At 34.5% G+C, this 26244-nt stretch overlaps 1 protein-coding gene across 5 annotated transcripts in view; it reads left to right on the forward strand.

The window, feature by feature from the left end:
* Window positions 1–26244, forward strand: part of RhoGAP19D (Rho GTPase activating protein at 19D) — a 503360-nt gene that overhangs the window by 104980 nt on the left and 372136 nt on the right. For 4 of the 5 annotated variants that reach the window (XM_090412052.1, XM_090412051.1, XM_090412054.1 and 1 more), the window contains one exon: window positions 22846–23023. In XM_090412052.1, the coding sequence (XP_090268178.1) occupies window positions 22846–23023 (178 nt within the window). Of the gene's footprint in view, window positions 1–22810; window positions 23024–26244 lie in introns of all 5 variants that reach the window. The other variant, XM_090412055.1, reaches the window with a different exon arrangement.

The raw sequence follows: 26244 nt of genomic DNA on the forward strand, positions 1-26244 counted from the left end.
ATGAATTTTTTAACATTCACTTTATGTAACAAGCCATTGTTGCTCCATTGCCTGTTGGCTGTGTTCATATTTTGCTTACTGTATTTCTAACGGTATCATACTGTTGGCCACAATGCACTTTGTCACGTTTGTTTTCATCCCATTCTTCCTTCATGTAAAGCCCATTTGTCGTGTGTGTGTGCGCTCACTGTTATAATGGTAATTAGTTTACGGAATTAACAATGCATATAAAGTATATTAATTAAAGGTAACTTTAATGAATAACTTCTATATTTCGGCAACGTCACATTGCCATCTTCAGGAACATAAAAATATGGTATGTGCACGCAGGCACTAACACAAAGCAAATGAGGAAGAAAGCAGGAAACTAATATTGTTCCTAAAGTCCTAATGGTGCCCTCTTGCGGGCTAATTTGGTAGTCTTGGCAGGTGGGCTGAAGTTCTCATAATGTAAGTCTCCCATATTTGGGGTAGTTTCATGCACCCAAATTTGTTGAGGTTAGGAACGTTTTTTAGAGCTGCTGAAGATTCTTTGAATAATCTTTCATATTTAAACTTGCTGTGATGAATTATTTTTGTTTTCTTCCAACGAATTTTATGGTGGGTATCTAAGGCATGGTCTGCCAGCCCAGAGCGGCTGTACTGGTGAAACTGGATGTAGTCTTGGTGTTCTGAAATCCTGATATTAGTTGTTCTGCCTGTTTGGCCAAAGTAGGACAATTTGCAGCTGCAAGGGACCTGGTATACACCATGATAATTATAATCCTTAAGAATGAAGATCTCACTAGATGTGAGAATGGAAATTAGCCTACTGTCAATATCTGCAAAAATTTTCTGTAAAATATTGATAAATAGGATTAAAAATGAAGTAGAAAAGATATTAAGGCATGAACAAGCCAGTTTTAGAACAGGAGGGAGTAACAGCAAACACATCCACATTAGATAAGATCTGATGTAAGGCAGGTTTGTATTAATATTTTCCTGACCTCCATGGAGCCACAAGACTCGTCATGGGAGGTCAACACAAAATCTATTTACCAGTCCTTAAACTCATCCATAGTCTAGACATTCACCATCCTCTTAAGCAATGCATTCCCTTCTCCTACCACTCTCTGCAAAAAAGCTGGCATCATACCCTTTTATTCACTACCTTCTTTTGCAACTTCTAGGGATGGTCCCTTGTCCTTGCTCCTTTACCTCATTCTACCACATGTAAAAACTCCTCAGTGTTAATATGATGATAATCCTTCAACAGCTTAAATGTCTCGATCATATCTCCTCTTTGGCTTCTATCCACCAAAGTGATATACTTAAAGAAATGTTTTTCGTTATGGCACTGATGCATAACAGAAAAATGGCAACCAAGACATTGATATTGACTGATATCATAGTGTTGTGGAGAGTGTAGCAGAAGCAGTAAATGATAGTGCAGTACACAAAATATGAATGAGAGTTTGAAGGAAGTGATTGAAAGCAATAATATGGATGATGAGATGCTAACATCACTGAACAATGCATAGAACAAAAGTCCATTATACCTAATTATTTAGATTTTGTTAAAGATTTGATGTTATTAATAAAGAGAAATATTATGGTTAATTATTAAAAGTTATAGAATTCCTGAAAAACACATGGTTTGAAATAAGATCTGGAGTAAGGCAGGGTTGGGTAATGTCTGGTTTATTGTTTAACATAGTAATTGATTGAATTATGAGAAAAGTTACAGATGCAAAAAGAGGAATTAAATGGAATCCTATGTCACAATTAGAAGATCTAGATTATGCTGATGACATAGCTTGGATATCATTAAAATACAGTGATGTACAAGCGAAATTGGAAGACTTGTATAAAACAGCTGAAATGGTTTGACTTAAAATAAATGACTAATAACAAAAGTTCTTAAACTAATCGGCAACTGCCACAAAGAACTTAAATCAATCAACATGGTATAAAAAGTTAAGAATTTTATATACTTGGGAGCAAATGTAGATGCTGAAGGTAAAATTTGACTGGAATATAACAGGCCTCTCAGATCACTCTCTCAACACCCTGCACCAAATTGATTGGAAAATTCCCTTCTCTTTACTGGTATGAAAGAAAATTTAAAGAAGTCTGTGAAATTCTGATTGACCACCCTAATCTCAACAATAATGGTGGCATAAAAATTCCAAGAATTTGGATGGCACATATTCAGCCTACTTAGTATCTAGCATACTTTAGGACTTTAAACAATTTTCAGCTTTTATTGGAAACTATCCCATACCAATTGGTTGAAATTTATATGTATAACTTTTTTTTTTAAATATACCCATGTTGCTCTCTAGCCCAATTTAATTTTATAACCTAATAGATAATAATAGGACTCTAGCTTTGATATAGTAAAGGTTTTTTTATTTTATTTTATTTTTATTTTTATTTTATTATTATTTTTATTTTTTATTTTTTTCACCAGAGGTCAGGCCAATAGTTATTGTAATGGTTGGTCAGTAACTTTAGCAAACCAGATGAGATGTTTTAAGCACTTCTTTCTCATGGAAAATGCTATCATCAGCAAAACTGTGAATAGCATTCAGGTCATTGAGAGAAGGTTATTTATGTACATGAGGAAGAGGGTAGGTGAAATAACACAGCTCTGAGGAACACCTGATTAATAGAAAAATCTTAAGAACGAACACCTTCTGCCATCTTAAGAAAGAACACCTTCAATCCAGTTACAAAGGAAAACCATACGATGGCAGATCCTACCAAATGCCTTGGAAATGTCAAGACTGCACATATTTCTGTATACTTTTCCATGGTACATGTCCACGGAAAAGTATACATCATAAAATTCTTAACTTTTTATATCATGTTGACTGATTTAAGTTCTTTGTGGCATTTGTGGCATTTATTTTAAGAACTTTTGTTTTAGTCATTTATTTTAAGTCCAACCATTTCAGCTGTTTTATACAAGTTTTTCAATTTCACTTGTATATCACTGTATTTTAATGATATCAAAGCTATGCCATCAGCATAATCTAGATCTTCTAATCAATACCAATTTACCAATCAATATCCTAAGCTGGCTTAGATCACTTGATTGGCAAAATTGGTATTGATGGTTGTTGATTAGATGATATTCCTCCAGCTGACTGTTAATGATCTTCTCCATTATTTTGGACAACACTGAGGTGAGAGCAGAAAGTCAGTAGTTGGATGGTAGACACAAATTTTTTATTTATTTTATTTTTTATTTTTTGTTTTGCATTTGGTTTTATATGGGCTTGCTTCCATACTGTAGGTAGTGAATGTAAGCTGCTTATAATATAATTTATAGGTGATAAAGAACAGGCATTTAATTCAGGAGAACATCTTTTTGAGCATAACTGGGTATTCCATTAAGACTAGAAGACTTTTTGATATTCAGGTTGATCAAGATTCTTCTGGTGTCTTGGGTAAAGGAAGAAGAGATTTTCCTTTGTTCATCTTTGTAGGTGTTAGACGAGAAGAATGATTCTAAGAGGGTCAGATCAGTCTTGTTTTTAGGTGAAGTTGTAATGTTACTATTTTGGCAGGAAACAGTGGAAGCCCAAAGTCAAAAGGTAAGGCTACCATGGGCATAGGTAATGAGTTTCTATGTTTAGCCCTATCAAAGTTAGACTTGGCTGATTTCATGATGGTTTTGCAAGTGTTGTTGGTTTTAGTGTAGGCTGTGAATGAAGCTGGACTGTCTTGGCACAATTTTTGGAAACTGGCAAAGTATGAATTTTGAACAGAGGGATGGAATGAAACCTCCACATGGAGATGACACAGTTCTTCCTCAATATGAAGAAAGTTGTATCCCCTATGTGGATCATGAAGAAGGCAGTAGTTATAATAATGGCTCTGAAGCAAGCATCAATTTTAAATATTTATTGGGATATTGCTACAAGCCAGAAATGTAGATGGAGATGATTCTGAAATGTTCAGACAGATGACACTGGTGGTTTACAGAATGGGATGATAATGGGGTGATGATTTTAACTATGGATGAATTGACTGGAAGCAGGAAATAACATGAATAAGGATAATGAATATTTTGATTATGAACAACTATTTGTGCAGCATGTAGTTACCAGCACGTGGGACATAAGTGTTAGATTTAATAGTGTTGTTTCGTACAGAGATAATTGATGTCAACACAATGCCACTGATTGAGGAGGAGTAATCATTTGAATTTGAAGTCAAAGTTGTAGCTAGGGGTAATTTTTTGGGGGGGTCTTGATATTAAATGACCTAGGAATATCATGCAAACATAAGTTTCTCCAGATCTTTACATGGCCTTTGTCCAAACATAGGCAAGGTTATTAAGGAGATATACTGTAGAATAAGAATGCTGGCGATAGGTCTCTGGGTTGTGAAGAAACTGATTGATGACCTTTTCCATCACTTTTGAGAGTATTGAGGTTGGAGCATGCTGTTTGGTGGATGCCAGATTAGTATGATAGCTTATATAAGTGATGCAAGATGGAAGTTCATTCTGGAGCAGAAGATTTTAGCACAACTAGTGGGATATCATCTGAACTATGAGACTTATTAGTATTGTCTAATGAGGATTTTTCTAATGTCCTTCAAAAAGTACAGAGGTCTACTTTAGAAGGCTGGCTTCTAGAAAAGGAGACGTGGATGAGTTTGTCAAGTGTAGAGCAGACAGCTACAGTATATTTTGAGAGAGAGAGAGAGGGAGAGAGAGAGAGTGAGCTGGTTTAAGAGGTCCAAAGTGTTTGAAGAGTGTCAAGGATTATGCAACAAATGATTCTTGTTCACTTTTCTTGATCTGGGAACTTAGAGGAGAGCCAATTTCTGTTATGAACACAAATCAGTGTTCCTAGTCTCATAGGAAGATGATTTCACAGTTTGGTTATTTAGACTGGATGAAATCAGCTTTTAAGAGATAACTAGTCACATGGCAGCATTGTTGTCTGAGTAGAAGAGTGGTGGATGCAACAAATGAAAGCTATAAAGGAAGTAAGGAAATCTTGAGTGCGATTTCCTTATCATAAATTGGGGATTCCAGATTTCATAACTTTAGGCAAGGAATGTCTGATTTAACAAGAGTGCATATTCCTCCCTTTATGTAATGAAATTGATATTCAGGTTTTGGTGTATTCTCAACATTGACAAAGACTAGTTAGTTTGTAGCATTCGAATTCTTGGCCAACCCTTTTACATGGACATATCTGTTGGTAGGCTCTTAAACATATTCCTCTAAACTGTCAATTATAAAACATCAGACTGTCAAGGTGAATAAACCATTGTAGACAGATGTCCATATATAGCTTCTATGCTTCTTCAGGGAAAAAGCCAACCTATTATAGTTGCTAAGCAAGTAGTAGATGACTATTTTATCATGATGTGTAACATCATCACTTGGCTTATTGGTAGTTATGATAAGTAAAAAATCATCTTTGGATTCATAGAAAATATTAGATTTCTTTCTCTCTTTTTTTTTTTTCTTTTCTTGTAGCCTATAGTGTGAGCATTGTTGTTTTCAGAGTGATGCTAGACATTATGGAGAGGCCTGGTTTTCTTTTTTCTTTTTCTCTTAGAGAGTAATTTTGTTGTTTAATAGGGTTGAAGGTAACCTGAATAGTGGTATTTTTGTATGTGTTCATGCATGCATGTGTGCATATGGGTTGGGGGAGGGGCAAGGGAACATCAAGGAAATGTCACTGTAATCCTCTACAATATCATAGTCTCAGTAGTGTTTAATATTGTACACGATTACAGTGACATTTTTCAAATGTATATTTTAAAGAATTTACTATAAATTCCATGTTGCTATTATTACATGAGCATATCCATGGAGTCTGAAGATGCACTGCAGAAGGTCTATACATTATTTGTATATAGTGCTTAACCTACCTCTCCTTAAGCTTATTTATTGATGAACACTCATGACTGCCTCTGTCAAACCATTTCTACTACTTCATCACTCTCTAAGCTAAAAATCTATTTTTATGTGCTTGCTAATTATATTCTTACACAACATCCAGTGATTGTCACTCTACTTTATAAAATCCCTTAAGTAAATTATGTTTCTATCATATCTCCGGTTTGTTTGCATACTTTGTAATTCAAGGTTTTCAGTTTATTTTTCATAGAGTAAGGGTTGGCAATATGCAGCTGGCAAGCTGCATATGGTTCTTGGAACATGTAACTGTAGCTCTTTAACTTTTAGCTGGCATGTACGACCAGTCCATGCAGCAAACACTTCTCAATTTAGTTTGCATGTGTATTGTGAGCAGAGCACACATACTGCAAGATGTCAAAGGTTAATCATTGCAGTGGTGGCAAGTATAAAATAGTTAAAAGAGAAACCAAATAATATCTGTGTATTATTTATGTTGCTTTTTTTTTTATGATAAATGGACAGTGATAGATGAGATGAAAAAGCAAGACCAAATTGTGTTTGTGTGGAGTAGCTTACTGGACACATATACAAGTTTGAAAATATTTGCATGTGGACTTCTCTTAGTTTTCAGTTTGGCGTAATTCTGCGAGCAAATATTTTTGTATACATTAACTATATTCAAAATGAATCATGAAACTGTCTGAACAGTGCAAGTCTATCAGCATGTTTAAAGATGAAAATTACAGCATGCTCGCCTGATGTTGAGAGACTTGCTCAATAAGTTCAGCAGCTAAAGTCACATTAATTCGTACTTAATTGGATGCTTTTGCTTTTTGGTATTAATAGATACTTCATTATCATGATCGTCAGCCATTGTCAATCCACTGCTGAATGAAGGCCTTTCCAAGATTACTTCAAAGCTGTCTGTCAATGGTTCTCCTACCCATGTTATTCCTGAAAATTTGATGATATCATCAATCCACCGTGATTTGGATTGGTGACATAGTCATTTTTCCTTGCATGGAAAATCCAGTATTTCTTTTGTTCATCTTAGATCTTGTCTTTGTTTGCCTAACCTAACCTAACCTAACCTTTGGATGGAACATGTTCAAAGAATGAAAACAGAAAGATTACCAAAACAAGCCTTAAAGTACAAGCCATTAGAAAAAAGAAAACCAGGATGTACTCTTCAGATTCAATGATGACTTCTAAGGCCAGAACAGGCCATGATAGGCCTAAATCCTTGATAAGCATGATGATGATGATGATGAGATCTTGTCTTTGAGCACTATGCTCAGCCCATTGTCACTTCAGATGTTTCACTCTTCTTATGATGTCATACACTTTGGTTTGATTTTTTTTATTCACGTATTCCTTTTGTGATCCAGTCTTGTGATACCAAGCATACTTCTTTCCATACTAAATTGTGTTGTTCTTAATTTTTGAATTTCCTTTGCATTTAGTTCCATGTTTCACAGCCATATGTCAATATAGGAAGAATAATACAGTGTTTAAAAATTTTTCTTTGCAGGCATAATGGTAGTAATTGGCTTCTCAATATTGACTGCAATTTTCCAAATGCTTTCCACTCACGCATTGTGCATCTTTTTATTTCATCCATGATATTTTGTTCCATTGATATCCTTTGTCCTAAGTATATGTAAATCATCTATTAGTTCAATTTCATCATTATTGAATTTATTCTGGTTGGACATAGCTATTGAACATAACTTGTCTTCTTTAGATTTATCTTTAGGTGAGCAGTTTTGCTAGCAATTTGGAGTTCATGGATACAAGTCTGTAATCATGCGCAGTTTATGTAAAGATAACAATGTCATTTGCAAAGCTTAAAGGCTTAAATATCTTCAATTTATCTTTCAACCTTTCTCTTCCCAATCAAGAATATTTCTTCTAGGCATACTGTGAATAGTTTTGAAGATACTGTGTCATCTTGTCTTATACCTCAATGTATTTCCACATTAGAGATGTTTCCATTGAAATGAATTGTTGCTGTTGTACTGATGTATGCTGATTTGATGGTCCTGATGTATGGCTCTTCCACTTGCTGATTTCGTAATGCTCTAAGTATTGCACAAGTTTTTACTGAATCTAAGGCTTTCTCATAATCAATAAAACCAAGACGGTGGTAGTTGATATTCATTATACTGTTTGATAATCTGTTGTACAGATTGTGGCCTATTGTACTAAAGCCACTTCGAAAGCCTGCCTGTTCTTTTGGTTGTGCTAGGTCTAGAGTTGCACAAAGCCTCTGAGCCAAGACTTTTGTAAACCACTGATAGTAGACTGATGGGTCAGTAGTTCATCAAGTCTTCTACTTAATGTTTTTTTTTTTTTTTTTTTGTATCAGAATAAGGGTAGTGTTTTCCATGTTCTTGGTACATATTTTTCTTTAGACATAGAGTAAATATCAGGTAACCAAAAAAAAAAAAAAAAAGTTTGTGCATCCTTTCATAATAAAAATTAAACAACTGCAGACATTTTCATAAAATGTTTTATTCATTAAATAAGCACATTTACAATCTACAACTCTTTCCCAAATAGATACAAGTTTTTAAATTCTGCTTTTATAAAACATTTGTCTTTTGAAGTAATAAACCTAGCAACATCTCCTTCAACCTCTGTTTTTATTGTGGAACTGTCTATTTTGCATGTGTCTAGACCCAAAAAAAGGTGATAATCACTTGGTGAAATGTCAGGAGAACATGGAGTATGAGGGGAGTATCTCCCATCCTAAAGCCTACCCATCTTTTCATGGGTAAGTTTTGCAGTATGAGGTTTTGCGTTGTCCTGTAAGAATAGCACTTTCTTCCAATTAACTAGTCCTGACTGTTTCTGAGGTAACACGTTCTACACACACTCGAGTAGATCTTGGCCATATCATTTACATGCAGTGAGAAACTAGTAGTGGACAGTACTGGCTCCAGTCCATCGCACACAAAGCATAATCTTCTGGGGGATGAAGCGGTGCATTTGAAGTGTATGGTACTGGATTGTTTGACAACCAATGGTAAGTTTGTTTTCTGTTAGAGTATAAGATCCGTTTTTCATCATAAGTGAGCAAGTAATCCAAAAATGGCTCATTTTTGTGCTGTGAAAGAAGTGAAGAACAAATTGATATCTTTTTAAGTTTGTCATCTGCTTTTTGCTTAGCTCCCATGATTTTCTCAGTTGATGCATGTGTAAACAAATTGTTGCACAACTCACATTAAACATTTGTGAAAGTTCTTGACATGTTAATCTTGAATTATTTTCAACAGTGGCACTTGATTCTTCATTATCAGTAATGGGGAGGGTCTTCCTGAATGTGGTGCATCTTCAAGTGATTCATCACCAGAAACACATTTTATAAACCATTTCTGTGCAGTAAGTTCTGCTACTGCATCTTTTCCAAATGCCACATTCAGAAGTGTCCCATATTTTACAGGATACTTCTGAATCCTTCAAACTGAGTTTAAATTCATAAAGCGGACAAGCCTAAATCACACCAGGTTCAACTGACATTTTAAAAGGGTTCAAAGTTGACAGAAAAAGATTACACACCAAGTGCACCAATTGATTGATGCATATTTGTGCTTTATGATACACATAAAAAATTGTGCTCTGCAAACCACTACAAAATAGAACAAATTCATTGCAGTGAACCCTACCGAAAACCACAAACTTCTTGTGATTACCTGGTAGTTTTGTCAAGATTTTGTAGATGATTTCCCCACCTTCTTTTAGAAGTTCAGCTATAACTCCATCCTCACCTGCAGCTTTTCCATTTTGAAAGCTTTGGATTCTCTACATAACTTATTATGGAAGAATTTGTGACACTTAGTTATTTCGTAGTTATCTTCTTCATTTGATTCATCATCCTGATATAATATTGAATAAAATTCTTCAGTTCTTTTTGCTATAGCATGTCTAATCTTGAGTTATGGTCCCATCTTGTAGTTTGACTGCAACCATCTGTTTATTGCTGTTTGTCAATTGTTCGGCTTTTTTTGAGACTACAGTTGTCTTCAATTGTTTATTGTATGAATTTACAACTAAACTGTCTTATTTCTTCTGTGATATGCTTTCTGATTGTTTTACACAATTCAGCGTATTTAATTTTATTCTGGGGTTATCTGCCTGTTTCATTTCTCTTTGTTTCTTCGGAATTTTATTTATTTTTTTCTTGTTCTGTGGTACTGCTATTTCAAGGGAGTGTAACAGGTTTCGGGTAATGTCATTACTTTCTGATGGATTGTCACCTATAATAAGATTTTTAAATCTGTTGTTTAGTTCATGTTGGAATATATCTTTTTTAATGTTGAGTTTGTATATATATATATCTATGTTTTGTTTTGATCTTCAAAACATTTTTCTTCTTTCTTTTTGGCCATTTATTTGACTGAACAGTCCTGAAAGTTGTTTTCCTTGTTGTTGTTGATGATAAAGTTGAAGAAATAATTCAAGATGTACAGGTTTTTTTTTCTGCAAATTCTGTTAGCCTTGCTTCTCTATCATCTCCCATGCCATATGCACAATTTCCCATTGAGCTTTCATCTGATTGCTGTATACCAATTCTGGCATTAAAGTTTCCTACTCCTTGGAGGCATTACAATAATAATAATTACAATTTGAAATGATGCTTTTCTTTGTTGTAAAGTTGTGATACATCATGATAGAAATCTTCAATTTCTTTATCATTATGATTTATTGTTGGGGAATACACTTGGATGATCTTGAGAGTATATCTTTTTGAAATTTGGACAACATTGCTATTTGATCAGATATACTGTCAAATTCTATTATGTTGTTCTTTAATTTTTTGTTAATTATGAATCAAATCCACTGATTCTTTCCTAATCTTGGCCTCTATAGTACATGTCACCATTCTTTAATTGAAGAATTTCTTCACCATTGTCCCATTTTAGTTGCTTTAGCTCTTCAGTTAGCCATGCTTCACTTTTCATTCAGAGTCCTACAGTTTAAAGTTCTAAGGTCCATAGTTTCAAAGTTTAAATTTCCAATGGTGGTGAGATCTGGTTACCTGTAGATTCATAGCACCCTCTGCCTTCATGTTCAACTGCCTGTAGGTAGTAACAATCAGGCCTCGAGGGAATGAGGGCCATTTTATTCCTGCTTGATTCATCTTGGAAAATTGGGCCATAATTCACCATGCTAGCCCACTGCGGATTGATGAATAGCAGCATTTTCACATGGGATTGCTAGTCCCATAACCATTGTTCTACAGCTCTTTATTCAATATATTGAGGACTGCTCTGATATCCAATGGACGGTGGTTAGGGTTCCTCCCATCTGCTACATGGGAATGTACTTGGTAGCCAGTGGATGTCCTGAGAATATTTCAATATTATGCATGCACGCACGCACGCGCGCACACACACATACATATATCTGCTTTCATATTTAGATATTTAGTCGGTAGATAATGTTATGAAAAATAAATTAGTTTGAATGACTATAATACCGAGAATAAAAAAGAATAAAGTTTAATGCTGAGATACTACTAGTTTCAATGAAACTAGTAGTATTTAATAATTTAATAAAGTAAAAACTCTTCTCATTCTATGAAAATTTCTTAACCCTACCTGTTTCGCATCCACTGCTCTGTGGATGCGTTTTTTTAAATTAGATCAGAAATGGCTTTTTTCTGAAAAAAGTTGCTCATCTCTATGTCAATAGAATAACAAATTCCATGGATCAGTATTTTTTTGGTTAGCTGCTTCTGAATCATCACTATTAATCAATTCCCAGAAAACCTAGTCAAACATATCTGTGTGAAATAACCAAGATGGTTATATCACACACTTATAATGGGAGATAATTGCTTCCTTATTTCTTGTCATTGATTTCTTAACATCTAAGTTATCCTTTGAGCTGTTTTTGCATCATAATTCTTTATATATGAGTAATGTACAACACTGGGCCAAGTACAGAGTCCTGTAGACATCACTAGTCACCTGCTTCTCTTTGATTCATTTGCATATGTATACTACTTTCTAATGTCTATCCATCAACCCCATCCCTTATCCATGTCACCAGTATCATATCCATTGTTGTTCACTGCAGCTGACATAATAGGGTTCGTCACAACATATTAATAATAGGGTTCTGTGCAGTATATCATGTCAAATGCCTTTTTATCTTGCAGTATCATTTTATTCTGACTCAGAATTAAAGAGTGAGATCAGACTGCAAAGATATCATCGATCAAATGCAGCGACATTCAAGATTGAGGGAAAAAATAGTGGAAATGTGTTGATTTTCTCATCATCATCATCATAAAATTCCTGCCATGTACCCTCAAGGGGCGTACAGGATATGATAGTACTACATGAAAAAAAATTACATCATTATTAATTTCCTATCTACAATTTTCCTCCAAATCAGTCTGTTACTTGTCAAGACTTCAACATTATCAGATCTTATATTTCTATCGTCTAAGGCACTTTGTACCGTATCAATCCACCTATATCTTGGTCTTTCCTCCCCCATTCTGTTTAAGTCACCATACCACCTGAGATTAGCTCTACTAACGCATTCCTGGATGCTGACAATGGCAAGTTCTTTCCTAATATCCTTGTTTTTAATATGATATTGCCATTGATGACATCTGTTCACGCCTATAATCTTTCTCAGGACTCTCATATCTGGGGTCTCTAGTCTTTGGTCAAGTGTTTTACTTCTGACCCAGCTCTCAGATCCATAAGTTAAAACTGGTTTGAACGCTGTCTTGTATACAGCTAATTTAGTGTTCCGACTAATTTCTCTCTTATTCCATATGAATTTATTCAATTGACTTCCCACCATACCAGCTTTGCTGATTCTGTTGTCTATTTCTTTATTTAATTTACCATCTTCAGTAAAAATCATGCCCAAATAGCTGAAATGTTTTACTTGTTCCACAGGTTCTCCATTGACAACACAGTTGACATTTTCAATGATTCTGCCTATTTTCATTGTCTTTGTCTTTTTATTGCTGACCTTCATACCATATCAATTACAACAGCTATTCAATTTAGTCAGAGAATCTTGCAGACTTGTAGCAGATTTATTTAGAAGTATAACATCATCCGCATAAAGCAAAGAGCTGACATTAACTTCTCCAATTTTGATATCATGTTTAATACCACTTTCCTTCATAATGTGATCCATATAGATAATGAATAACAGAGGGGATAATGTACATCCTTGTCTCACACCAGATTTAACATTAAACCATCTTCATGTACTTCCTTCAATTCTAACTGCTGACTTACAGCTCAAATAAAGACTAAGTATTGCTTGATATAATGCCCCATTGACACCATATAACTGCAGCATATTGAATAGCTTCTCTCTTGGCACCTTGTCATATGCCTTTTCCAGATCGACAAAACTTAAATACAGATCTTTGTTATATTTCCATGCTTTCTTGACTATTTGTCGTAAAGTGAAGATCTGATCCTGACAGCCTCTATTTGGTCTGAATCCAGCTTGTTCTTCACCAAGCTTTTCTTCCACAATTCTTCTCAACCGTTTCTCAAGTATACTTGCATAGATCTTGCCAGGAACACTCAGTAGGGAAATACCTCTGTAATTCTCACATGCAGTTTTATTTCCCTTTTTATATATGGGTACTATGAGAGCTCTACTCCAATCATCGGGAATTCGTCCCTCTGTCCAGGCTTTCTGAACTATGCAGTGCAGCCACTGTAAGACTCTTATACCACCATACTTCAGCATTTCTGGTCGAATATCATCTACTCCTGCTGCCTTTCCACATTTCAAGCCTTTGATAGCTTTTTCTACTTCAAGTATGGATATGTATTCTTGAAGTAGAAAAAGCTATCAAAGGCTTGAAATGTTTCATTTAGCAGTTTTTCAAAGTAATTACTCCATACTTTAAGGATATCTTTTTCTCCCATTTTCATGTCACCTTTATCATCTCTAATTCCTTTTACAATACTCCTTCCTCCATTCCTAAGCTTCTTCAACAACCTCCAGAATATTTTGCCACCTTCTTGATATTTATTTTCTATATTCTTGCCAAAGTCCTCCCATGACTTTTGTTTAGCTAGTTTTACACAGTGTTTAGCATTCTTGCATTTGTCTCTATATTCTCTAAGAGCACAAGCTGACTTATTTGACAGGAACGTTTGGTATGTTTTCTTCTTTAACTTCCCGTGTCCACCAGGGAGTTCTGATTTTTTTATCCTTACAGACAACCTCACCACATGCCTGTCTGGCAGAATCAGTCAATGTTTTCTTCAGAGTTTGCCACTGAATCTCCAAGGTTTGATTCCTGTTCTCAAACTCTTTCATTTTTTCTTCAATAATGTTTGTGTATTTTAGTCTAGAGTTCACATCTGAGAGCTGCTCAACTTTTATTCGCTTTAAAACTTTCTTACATGTTATTCTTTTCAATGTGACATTCAATTTTATCCTGCTCAAGTCTAAATAGTGATCACTTCCAATTTCAAATCCTCTGTACACTCTGGTGTCCTGCATCAGGGAGAAAACATCACTATCAACAATAACATAGTCAATGAGACTTTTCTTATTCCTATCCTCTTCTCTCCATGTGAATTTGTGCACATTTTTATGTTGGAACATGGTGTTAGTAATTTGATTTTCTAAATGCTCATAAAATAATCAGCTAAAGTTTGCAAGAGACAGGACTACCCATTGCTGTTCATTCAATTTGTTTGAACAACTTGTGCCACCATGTAACATAGCCTGCATTGATAGTGAGTTTAGCTGATTATTTTGTGGAGCATTTAGAAAATCAACTTGTTCACACCATTTTTTCTCAACCTCATAATATGGTTGAGAAAAAATTTGCTGCTATCTTCACAACCTATGCCACTCCAAGTCAGAATTACTTCATTTCCTGGAAAAAATAGACTCTTTGTGCTACTGTATCAAGTTCACTACTGAATGTGAATCCAACAATTGTCTACCAATTTCAGATACCTTAATTCAGAATCTTATAGGTCATGATGAATTTTCAGTTTATTGAAAACCAAACTTTACTGGCAGATACATTCACTCATCCTCACACCATCATTCATCGCAGATAGGTATTATCAAGAAAATTATTAAGACTCTCGATAATATCTATTTTTGGTGATGAATAATGAATTCCCTAGAGTTTAATAAAATTAAAAGCAGTCTAATGGAAAGAATGAAACTACCATTCAGAAAATTATTGATAATTGTCATCTGTTGACCAGAATAAAATCTGATGTGAAAAGAACTTTAATATCCCACCTTAAAGGAACCTCTGAACAAATAACATGGATTCTTCACAAATTCTGTCTGCTCACTTCCTTCAAACCAGCTTGGAAACTGTCTTCTACTTATTTCTTCAAATCTACAAAGGATACATTACCACCCCTCTCCTTACCAGGTGTTTATCACATACATCTTTGCTACTTTTGACAGACTAGCCACTCTGCTTTGATTAGAATCCAAGAACATAAAAACTATATTGCATTTTTGGAATTTGACAAGTCTGGCCTTGCTTTTCATGCTATTGACATTAAGCACAGAGTTCTTTGAAACCAGACAAAGATTCTTCATTTCAGTAGGTTCAAATTTGTCTTTTCCTTGAAACGTGAAATACTGTAGAATCATCTGAACCTTAACTGCTCTTGACTGTATGCCAATCTTCAATTTTTGGGAAGTGGTTACTATTAATGGCTCCTATTTTATTTATTTATTATTATTTTTTGTGTGTAAATTGTTTTTACAATTGTTCCATTGAACTCTAATAGTGTAATCCTATCAACTCAGCTGTGATTGAGACATAACCTAGTAAGCACATGCTACATTACTCATTCTTGTGATTCATGTTTTGAATGTACCAGACTTTCTCCCTAATGATGTCCATGTTACATTGGATTAAATAAATCAGAATTTTATATTTTTTATACATGTGTAAGCTGTATAAGTATTGATAAATAAAGTAATTATAAATAAAAAAATTAGTAGGTGGCTTGAAGTAGTGCTAGGGCATGAAACTCTTCAAGAGAGGGATGTTAGTAGAATATCAGAAATAGTCAAGGAATATCTAAAGGAAGCAATATCAGACTGTATAATCAAGGTCAGGAGGATAAATCAGGCAGGAGTAAGTTGAGTAGTATCATTAAACAGGAGCTGCACAAAAAGAAAATGTTGTTGAAAGATCTATAAAGAGAAAGGCCCTCAGTATACTCATGAGCTTTAAGGATTAGGCATAAAAGATGACCAGCATGCAGGCTAAAGAAAATATCAAAGAGTTCTTTTGCTATTGGCAAGTAGAAGGAAGAACTATAACAAAGTGCTATTATAGCAAGGTGACAGAAGCAGACGATGGATATTACTGTGACAGGAACTGATATGAGAATAGAGGTTGGCGACTTGAACGTACTTAGGATATTGCAGAATTTTAGTGCAAATATGGCCAGGGGATTAGATGCAGTGTCAGCTTGCATATTACAGAACTATGCATAGGAACTGGTATTATATTATCTCTGACTAAGCTTTAACATAAGTTTCTTAACATGCTTCCAAAACTGTGGTAGTGAATTATAGACCAATCTGTATCTGGGTAGTGGTGGTAAAAAGTATTGGAAAGTTTGTGAAAGACAGGATCTAGGATAAGATTGCTCAGAGGTAATATAATACTCCATAGCAGACAGCATGTCTTTCTGAAGGGTAGTCATGTGATGCACCTTAGTAATTTACTAACATCTTATAGTGATAGTTGAGGTAGATAAAAGGAATGGCTACATGATGATGATGCTGGAATTTACAGAAGTGTTTGACATGATACCAATTAGAACTCTGTTACCCAAATTTTAACAAATTGAAATAGATATGAAGCTAGTGATGTGGATATAATAGTGGTCAATAGACAGATACCAAGAAGTGTATATAGGATTAGAATCCAGGAGAAAGCATTTGACTAGAAACCTAGCAGTGTGCTCAGGTTTCTGTGCTTGGACCATTATTGTTTTAATTTGTACATAAATGGTATACAGAATATGATTTGAAGGAAATATTTAATTGTTTATTAATGATGCAGAATTGAGTAGCTAATAGTTAAAGTGATGTAGAGAACTAGAAGGATGATCTAAATAGGCTGACTATATAAATGGAGTATAAGGGGTTCCATGGTGGGGAAAGTGTAAAGTTATGCATCTTGGAATGAAAAGATAGCAAGTACCATATTCCATATTGATGGAACTGTACTCCAGGAAATTGAGGAAACTAAAGATTTGGGGATGGAGGTACATAGAGATGTAGTTCAGTGAGCATATTGTTAATGTGGCCAGGATATCTCATACTTATTTATTGAAAAACACACTAACAAGAAAAGATAAGGAAATTATCACTACTCTTTGTATGGTCTTGATACAGCAACACTTGGATTACTGTATTCTGGTCTGGTCATGAGTTTCTTGGAGATGATCAGTTGGTCAAGAGGGTCCAGAAGCATGTGTCTGACAAGATGGTAAGTGGCCTTCGGAATGCTTTCTATAATGATAGATTGAGTGTTTGTGTGTTGCAAAAGTTGGATGATATTCAGCAAGGAGGGGATATGATGGAAACATTCAAGTTAGTAAAACAATTTTTATAGTATTGAGTATTGATAATATTGGTTTATAGAGGCACCCACTCACCTTTACTCATCTTAACAAGGTGCAATACTACAAACAGAACCAAGACCTAGTAAGACTAATACAAGAGGAGTTTGGAGCAACTGCTCACTTTACCAGTGCTACTATTTTTTTTTTGCGAAGTTTGGTACTCTGCTAATTATAAAGACCTCTCTTTATTAGGACTGTCATATGGAGACTTAAAAATTCTGTTTCTGCATCCTCTGCAGGGCACACTGGTGACTTGGTGCTGCCATCAGCATCCGTTAGGATGCCTTGTGCCAAAATCAGGTGATACAAGGCTTCAGCCTAGTAAGATTTGTAAGTGTAATACTGCACTCTCAGTATGAAGTTTAATAAATAAATAAATAACCAGTAGTGTACCACAAGGATCAGTCCTTGGTCCACTGTTATTCACCGTCTACATTAATAACATAGGGGAGGATTTGACAGGCAAGATAAAGCTATTTGCTCTTGATGCAAAGATAGGTAGGGTAATCAGGAATGCTGCTGATATTCAGTACTTGTAGAATGATTTGCATAGGCTGGAATTGTGGGCATGGGAAAATGGATGTCAGTTCAGTGTCAATAAATGTAAAGTCATTCACTGTGGCATGATTAGATATTCATTGTCGTATTATATTGGTGGGATTATGCTAGAAGAAACTGATCAGACTAGGGATCTTTAAGTGTTAGTAGATAGGAAGTTGCAGCTCAGGAACCATGTTGCAACAACTCAAAAATAATTGCAATGCTGAAACAAATGTTGACATGTAAAGATAAGGATGTCATTTTGTCTCTTTACAAGACCTTGATAAGACCTCACTTGGGCTATTATGTGCAGGTCTGGTCTCCTGGTTTCTGTCGTGATTCTGATACAGTGAAGAGAGTGCAAATGATAGTATTAAAAATGATATCAGGATTGTGGGATACTGATTATGAAGACTCTTCTTCTTCTTCTTCCTATCATGGAATATAGGCCATGTGGCCGGTCTCATGCCATCTCTTTCTTGGTCTTCCGATTCTTCTTTTTCCACTTATTTTGTATCTGTATAATATTTTTGGTAGTCTGCTGTTGTCCATTCGATTTAAATGTTCTAGCCATTTTTGTTTATACTGTCTTATGTAGTAATTAATTGGTTTGATTTTTAGGGATTGTAAGATTTCTTCATTTGTTTTGTGGTCCCACTTAGTATATCCTGCTGTTTTTCTGAGGAACTTCATTTCTGCTGTTTGAATTCGTTTTTCATCTTTCCTTTTCATGGTCCATGTTTCGCTTCCGTATAGTAGAGTTGGTTTTGACAAGACATTATATAGTCTGATTCTAGTGTGTTTTTGTACCAGGGATGGCTTAAATATACTATTTATTATGCCATTTACTTTGACAAAGTTTGATATTTTAGTGTCTATGTCTTTTTCTTCTTCGTATGATAGATCACATCCCAAGTATCTGAAAGTGTTTACTTGTTCTAGTATTTTATTGTCTATCACTATTTTACTTCTTATTGGGTTTTCTCCTTTGAATGCCATTATTTTTGTTTTTTCTTTGGATATTGTCATATTATATTGCTTTGAGATATCATTTAATGATTTTAATGATCTTTGTAAGTCATCTTCTGATGTAGCTAATACTATTTGATCATCTGCAAATAGTAGTGTATCTATCTTCATTTGCGGGGTCATTTGTATACCAAATGGGTTATGCTGTTTCCAGATTGTTAATATTTCATTTATATATATATTGAAAAGCAGAGGTGAGAGGGTACATCCTTGTCGTACTCCTCTTGATATATCTTTCCATTCTGAGGTGTGTTCTAATTTAACTGCTATTTTATTTCCTGTAGATATTTCTTGAATAGATTGTAAAAGTTGGTTTGGTATGTTTAAATTGGTTAATATTTTAAACAATTTTTGTCGACTAATTTTGTCAAACGCTTTTTCATAATCAATAAACGCCACATGTGTTTCTTTTTGAAATTCTCTTCTCTTTTCTATTAATAATTTTAAAGTAAAAATTGGATCTATGCAGGATCGGCCTTTTCGGAAGCCATTTTGTTCTTCTAGTAATTTGTTTTCTACAATGCTGCTTAGTTTCTCTTTTAATATTCCTGCATATATTTTATATCCTGTATTCAGCAGGCTAATTCCCCTATAATTATTGCAATTGTCTTTATTTCCTTTTTTATAGATTGGGATGACCAGTGCTTTTTTCCAAGAGTTAGGGGTTTTTCCGGACATCCAAACCATATTAAAAAATTTCAAAAGTCTTTCATTAAATTTTTCACCTGCATTTTTGTATAGTTCTATATTTATATTGTCTTCTCCTGGCGTTTTCCTATTTTTCATCTTCTTTATTATATTTTTCAGTTCTAACATTGTGATATTTTCTATTAGGTCATTCTTTGTCTTATAAAATTTTAATTCATTGTTCTCATCTGTCCAGAGATTTTGGAAATAGGTCACCCATTTTTCTAAATCTATTGTTTGTATTTTTATCTTTTCTTTTATTTCTTTATTCATGTATTTTATTACTTTATAAGTTTTGGGTTGTGGCTTAAATAAATCCTTTTCTAGTTCTGTTACGAAATTGTTCCATCTTTCTCTATGTTTTTTTCCTTACTTCTCGTTTTGCAATTGCACTATTTCTTTTATACTCTATTTCTGCTTCTATTGTTTTGGAATTTAGCCATTTCTGGTAACTGTCCTTTTTGGTTTTTATTATATTTTCTATTTCTTTGTTCCAGTCTCGTAGTCCTCTTTTTCTAATCCATTTGTGCTTTATTCCTAAGGTTTCTGTTGCTGCTTTTGTGAGAATTTGTTTCAAATTTTCCCATTCATCTTCTATGTCCCTTGATTCATGTGTGGTTTCTGTTTTTAAGTTTGTGCATTTTTGATATTGTAGTCTAACTTGAGGATCCTGTAATGAAGAAATTTTGTAGCTTGGCTGGTAAGAATTTTCAATTCTATGTGTTTTTAGCCACTTTGGTTTAAAACGAATTTTTGCTGATACCATATAATGATCAGAGTTTAATTCAAAGCCTCGATATGCTCTTACGTCTAAAATTAACTCCGCTAATTTAAAATTTGTGATAACGTAGTCGATTACTGATTTGTATCCTCTGGCTGACCAAGTATATTTATGTATTTCCTTGTGTTTAAACATTGAATTCATTATTCTCATATTATTATAAATGACAAAATCGCGCAATCTGCGACCATTTTGATTACATGTATCTTCGCCAAATTTACCTATGTTTGTTTTGTATTTTTTGTTTCCTATTCTGGCATTTAAATCTCCTGCTAGCAGTAAATAGTCAGTTTTGTTTGTTTTATCTATGACATTCTGTAATTCTTTATAAAATATATTACTGTCTTCTTCTTTTCCCTCTTCTGGTGCATATGCACCAATTATTGTTATGTGGCCTCTTAATGTCTTAAGTCTAATTTCTATTAGTCTTTCATTCAAATAGTTGTAATATACAATATTGTTCTTTAGGGATTTATGTACCATAATCATTATACCTGCTTTTGCTCTTTCTTCTTTTTTTACCCCGCTGTAGATTTGTATATAGTTGTTTGTTTCTTTTGTACCTTTTTGTTTTTTCTTTGTTTCTGTTACTATACATATTTTTATGTTAGCTTGGTTTAGTTGTTTATCAAGTTCTTCTTCTTTGTGTGTAATGCTTCTCACATTCCATGTTGCAATCTTCATTATGTGTTCCTTTTTCCAATTTCGTTTACCGTTTCCTGGGTTGTGGTCTTTTCCCTGACAGTCCGTCCGGCTTTTCTTTGCATGAAACTTGAAAGTATTTTGAATTTCCCCAGGGCAGGTTACTAACCTGTCGCTGGGTAAGTCCAGTGGTAGGGCTGCTACCTAACGCCTCTGGACAGGCAGATCTAACAGCATTTACTCTGTTAGGGTGTTAAGGTTATACCGCCCATACTCGGTCGCCAGTGCCTCATTTGTACTTTTAGAACAGGATGGACCACGGGAAGGTGAGGTTGACATTTGAGTGGGAGAGGCTATGTGTTGCGCTTCACCACCCCTTCCACCCCGATTATGAAGACAGATTCAAAATTTGTAGACTGCAGACATTAGCAAACTGGAGAAAGAGGGGTGATATGATTGAGATGTACAAACTTCTGAAAGAGTCATACAGGATGGATTGCCTTTGGATATTGTGTGTGTAAGCAGTGTGAATAAATTTAAGAAGTATGATAGTTGGTGTGTGTAGTATGTGGCCTCCTTTGATGAGTCTGACTCCCTGGCTGTTTCTCTTGCCAGCAAAGGTTGGTCGATTGGTAGAGCCTCTGCTATTAATGGCTCACGAAAAAAAGTTAAGCAAGTTTGAGTGTGGTTAGTAGTAGGAAGGATCAATCATTTGATGCTATTGGCACACTCTCCTTCGATGAGTCTTTGGACTCCCTGGAGTTGTCACATAATAATAATAATAATAAAATATTGCAAAAGTGGGCAGAATAGCTCACAGGATTACTTGAATGTTGAAGAACATTGAGAAATAGAGAGACTAGTTATTATCCCTCTTTATAAGGCTTATACTGCTACAGCCTGACTGTTGTACACATTTAATGTCTTTTGTGTTTCTCGATAATGAGGAGATGGAGAAGATCCAGAGGCAAGTGACAAAGATGGTGACAGGTTTGTGGAATGCTTCCTGTGAAGATACATTAATGTTGTGTGGTAGTGATTAAGTGAAATGAATATGAACACTTTTGTGAGTGAATAGGTTCAAGATGTCTCAAATTTATTCTGTAAATAACAGTTAGCAAGGGCCTCCTGTGATGAGTTTTTTTTAGTTCATTTAAATTCCTGTATAATAATAAATAGTTAAATAATTAACTGCTGTTTAATTTGGGTTCATATAAAAGCATATCATTATTTGTTTGCTGATGACATTAAGCTGAGGAAAGCAATAGTAAAGTATCGTGTAGAAATATTGTTTATAGAGCTAAAAGGGTGACGTCTCATTGTCATAAAGTATAAGTTTTTTGATGGAAGCGATAAGGTGCTGTTATTTAATGATGGGACTGCACTATAAGAAATTGATGAGGTTTGGAGTGAAAGAATGCAGGTCATCCCTTGAAATTCAGTTAGAGTGTGGTTTTGAAGGATGTGAGGCTAGATTTTTTGCTTAGATGAGTCTAGGACTCCATGGAGATGCTTAGTAATAAAATGATAATAATATTAACGAAAAGCTTAATTTCTTTTCATAGTTTTTGTAAATTAGTGGAACTCTATTATAAAATATAATTTATATATAATTATTGTCTTTGTTAGGGGAACTACAAATTTTGAATCTTTCCCTTGACTAGAAGCACCATGGAAGCAGGAAGAAGCAGAGCCAATGGATACCATCTTCATCCGGGAAGTTCAAGAAGGAACTCCAGCTCACCAAGCAGGCTTGATGACCGGAGATAGAATTATTACTATCAATAACCAACCCTTAACAGGAAAGTCTTACAAAGAAATTATTTACCTTATTCAACAAAGGTTTGTCATTATCATATTTTAATCAAGATTTGTCATTATCATCAGAAGTAAATGTGATATTTGTTTAGTTACTTGAATAGAGCATTGACAGCAAGTCTATGATAGAAAGAAATCAATAATTTTAATAATGTATCAACATAAATTATAAATTCATTAGTGATTTATGTTTGTTTCATCATTGGAGCATATATCTATACAGTAAAAAAAAAAAAATAATAATAAGGATTAAAGCTAAGTATATGCTAGTCTCCTCCCAGTTATTTATGGAAGTTGATAACTGACAACAACTTCAGATTAAATGTTCACTCACATTCTTTGGTATGTGTTCCTGTTATTTTCTGTTCACTTAATTACTGAATGAATGAGAATGGTTGGTAATTGGGGTCATTGTTGACCAAATTGTACTGTATTAGCTGAAACCACATAAAATGTGATTGTATGCAAGATGGTATGATAACTGTCAGTGATGGCAAAGGCATTTCCTAGTTAAACTAAGCTCATACTGTTTTTGTCAGGAAACAAACTCAAACAGCGAAAAGTCATCTTGCATAGTCTATGGTTCACCTGTTATAGTCACTTGAATTTGATTATTTTAAAAATAACATTAGCAGGATAAAACTGAATATCATATTGAAAAGAAAATTTCAAAAACACTTTTCTTTTCAATATCATATTTTATAAAAATTAAATAGCAGTCATTTTCTATTTCAAATCCTTTGCATAGTCTTGTCTTGAACTAGCATGGAGACATCACTATCAACAATAACATAGTTAACAAGGCGTTAATTTCTTGTATCTTCTATCGAACATGCTGAAATATACTGGAATATATCCAACATATTGAAAACTGTTGTTAGTAATGACCAGTCCATATTCTGACAGAAATTCAGCTGGTACTTACTATTATTGTTATTACCTTTGCTTTTTCTCTCCAAATTTTTCCAAAACATTTCTGTGTGTCTGGTTATATGTTAGAACCTCATCTCATCTTCTTTTATACCCTCTTTTACCTTGTCGTGTCAAGGGTTTATAAATCATCGGAGCTCAAACTGTTCACAAGATAAAGTGGTCAGCCCTACGCCCCAGTGTATCTTATGTTCTGCAGTGTTGAGTTCTCAAGGCCGGTTTGCCTGCTTTGTGGGTTTTTTCCCCCCAGGATAAATTGGGGAAAAAACCCAAGAAATGTATTTGGCACCATCATTATGGCAAGTCAGGTAGCAGACCATGCTTGGATACCCTTTCACACAGGATGAAAGAAAACAAAAGCACTACACAGAAGTCATTACAAGTCAGAGAGACCTTTTTTTTTTTTGGAATCAGCTGCAGCTTTAAAACATTTCCTAAACCTCAACTATGGTTGTATCAGTTTACCAAAAATCTGGGGTGACAGTCATTTTAAGATCAAATTAATACTTGTTTACCTCTCTCTGTAACCAACAATATAGATGGAGCAAATTAAGGGCTTGAGTTCTTTATGCTGTCTGTTAAAAGTTTGAACTGTTCCACTATTGACGAACTGTTGTGTATATTGTTACACTGTTTGTATTCTAAAGATGTTGGGTGAAAAATGAACTAAATATTACCAACTATGTATCTAAGTGTGTTATTGATTTTCTTATTAGTGTCATGTGAATAATATTATATATATATATATATATATATATATATATATATATATATAATATTATTCACATGACACTAATAAGAAAATAAATAACAAATAAGAAAATTTCTTATTTGTTATTTACTGACAAAGAGCAGTTTATTCAATGTCATTATTCAATGACAAAGAGCAGTATAAAACTCGGCATAGACTGCCAACACATGTTTCTACCCATTTGAGACTTGTTCATGCCTATGGTCCCACAGATGGTTCTACTAAGAAAGAAGAGTAGAGGAATTTTTCAAGGCATTAGAGAAGGTAGCTGACACTAAAAAAAAGGAAACACTGACACACACAGACCCAGAGCTGTCTGTTTCAATGATATGCCTTTTACCACTAAATTTGATTATCTTCACCACAACTTTTTACCCAATGGCTATAATACCCAGAAACTATATAAAATACTAAAGGGTCAAAGCTGTATAACTGAGAGGAGACCTCCACATAGCCTTTAAAAGAATGTGGAGAACTCCAGGGATTCTGACCTAATGTCCAATCCTCACCTTCTCGTGGTGCACCCTGTTGGGTATCTGCCTGGATACTGATCGAATGAGGATGGACTGGCAATTTGGGATTTAGCTGACAAAATTGCATTCTTATTGGCTTAAACCAAAATACAAAATGATGGTATAACAGGACAAAATTTCATGCTGGATGGGGCTTCAACGATTAAACAAGGCCACCATGTTGTTTTTGCCAGGAGAACCAGGGCAAACAGCGAAAAGTCAGCTACTGGAACAAATCTGAAAACACACCCCCAACTCAACATTACCAAAGTTAAAGATCGATACTATCAACATAAGAAGCCTGAATGGCAAAGAAATGGAGCTAGCTGAGGAATTAGATAAGTACCAGATTGACATAGTAGGGGTGACTGAAACAAAAAAGACAAAACTGGTGATATCTTTCTGAGCAATAAATACAAAATGTTATATTCAGGCAATGACAATCAAGGAAAAGAAGGAATAGCCATAGTATTCAACACAAAATACGAGGCTAATCTTCTTGAATGGCAAGCAGTCTCAAGTAGAGTGATGTGGGCAAATATCAGAATGGGGAATTGGACAATGAGACTTATTTGTGCCTATGTTCCCACAGAAGGTAGAAGTGAAGGAATTTTTTCAGGCTTTAGAAAAAGCAACTGACACAATGAAAAAAGAAGAGTTGGTCCTTGTAGGGGATCTAAATAGCAGAGTAGGAAATGATTGTCAGACATGCAAAAATATTTTGGGAAAATTTGGAGAAAAGAGCAAAGCTAATAATAATGGCAAATACCTCTTGGATTTCTGCTCAGGACATGGACTGGTTATTACTAACACCATGTTCCAACATAAAAATGTACACAAATTCACATTGTGAGAAGAGGCAAGGAATAAGAAAAGTCTCATTGATTATGTTATTCAGGATAGTGATGTTTTCTCTTTGGTGCAGAGGATTTGAAATTGGAAATGATCCTATTTAGTCTTGAGCAGGATAAATTTGAATTTCATATTGAAAAGAATAACATGTAGGAACATTTTAAAGCGAATAAAAGGAGAGCAGCTCTCAGTTGTGAACT

This window comes from Typopeltis vanoorti, chromosome 22, assembly GCF_054136105.1.
Source record: "Typopeltis vanoorti isolate ZY-2024b chromosome 22, IOZ_Tvanoo_1.0, whole genome shotgun sequence".
Lineage (NCBI taxonomy): Eukaryota > Metazoa > Arthropoda > Arachnida > Uropygi > Thelyphonidae > Typopeltis > Typopeltis vanoorti.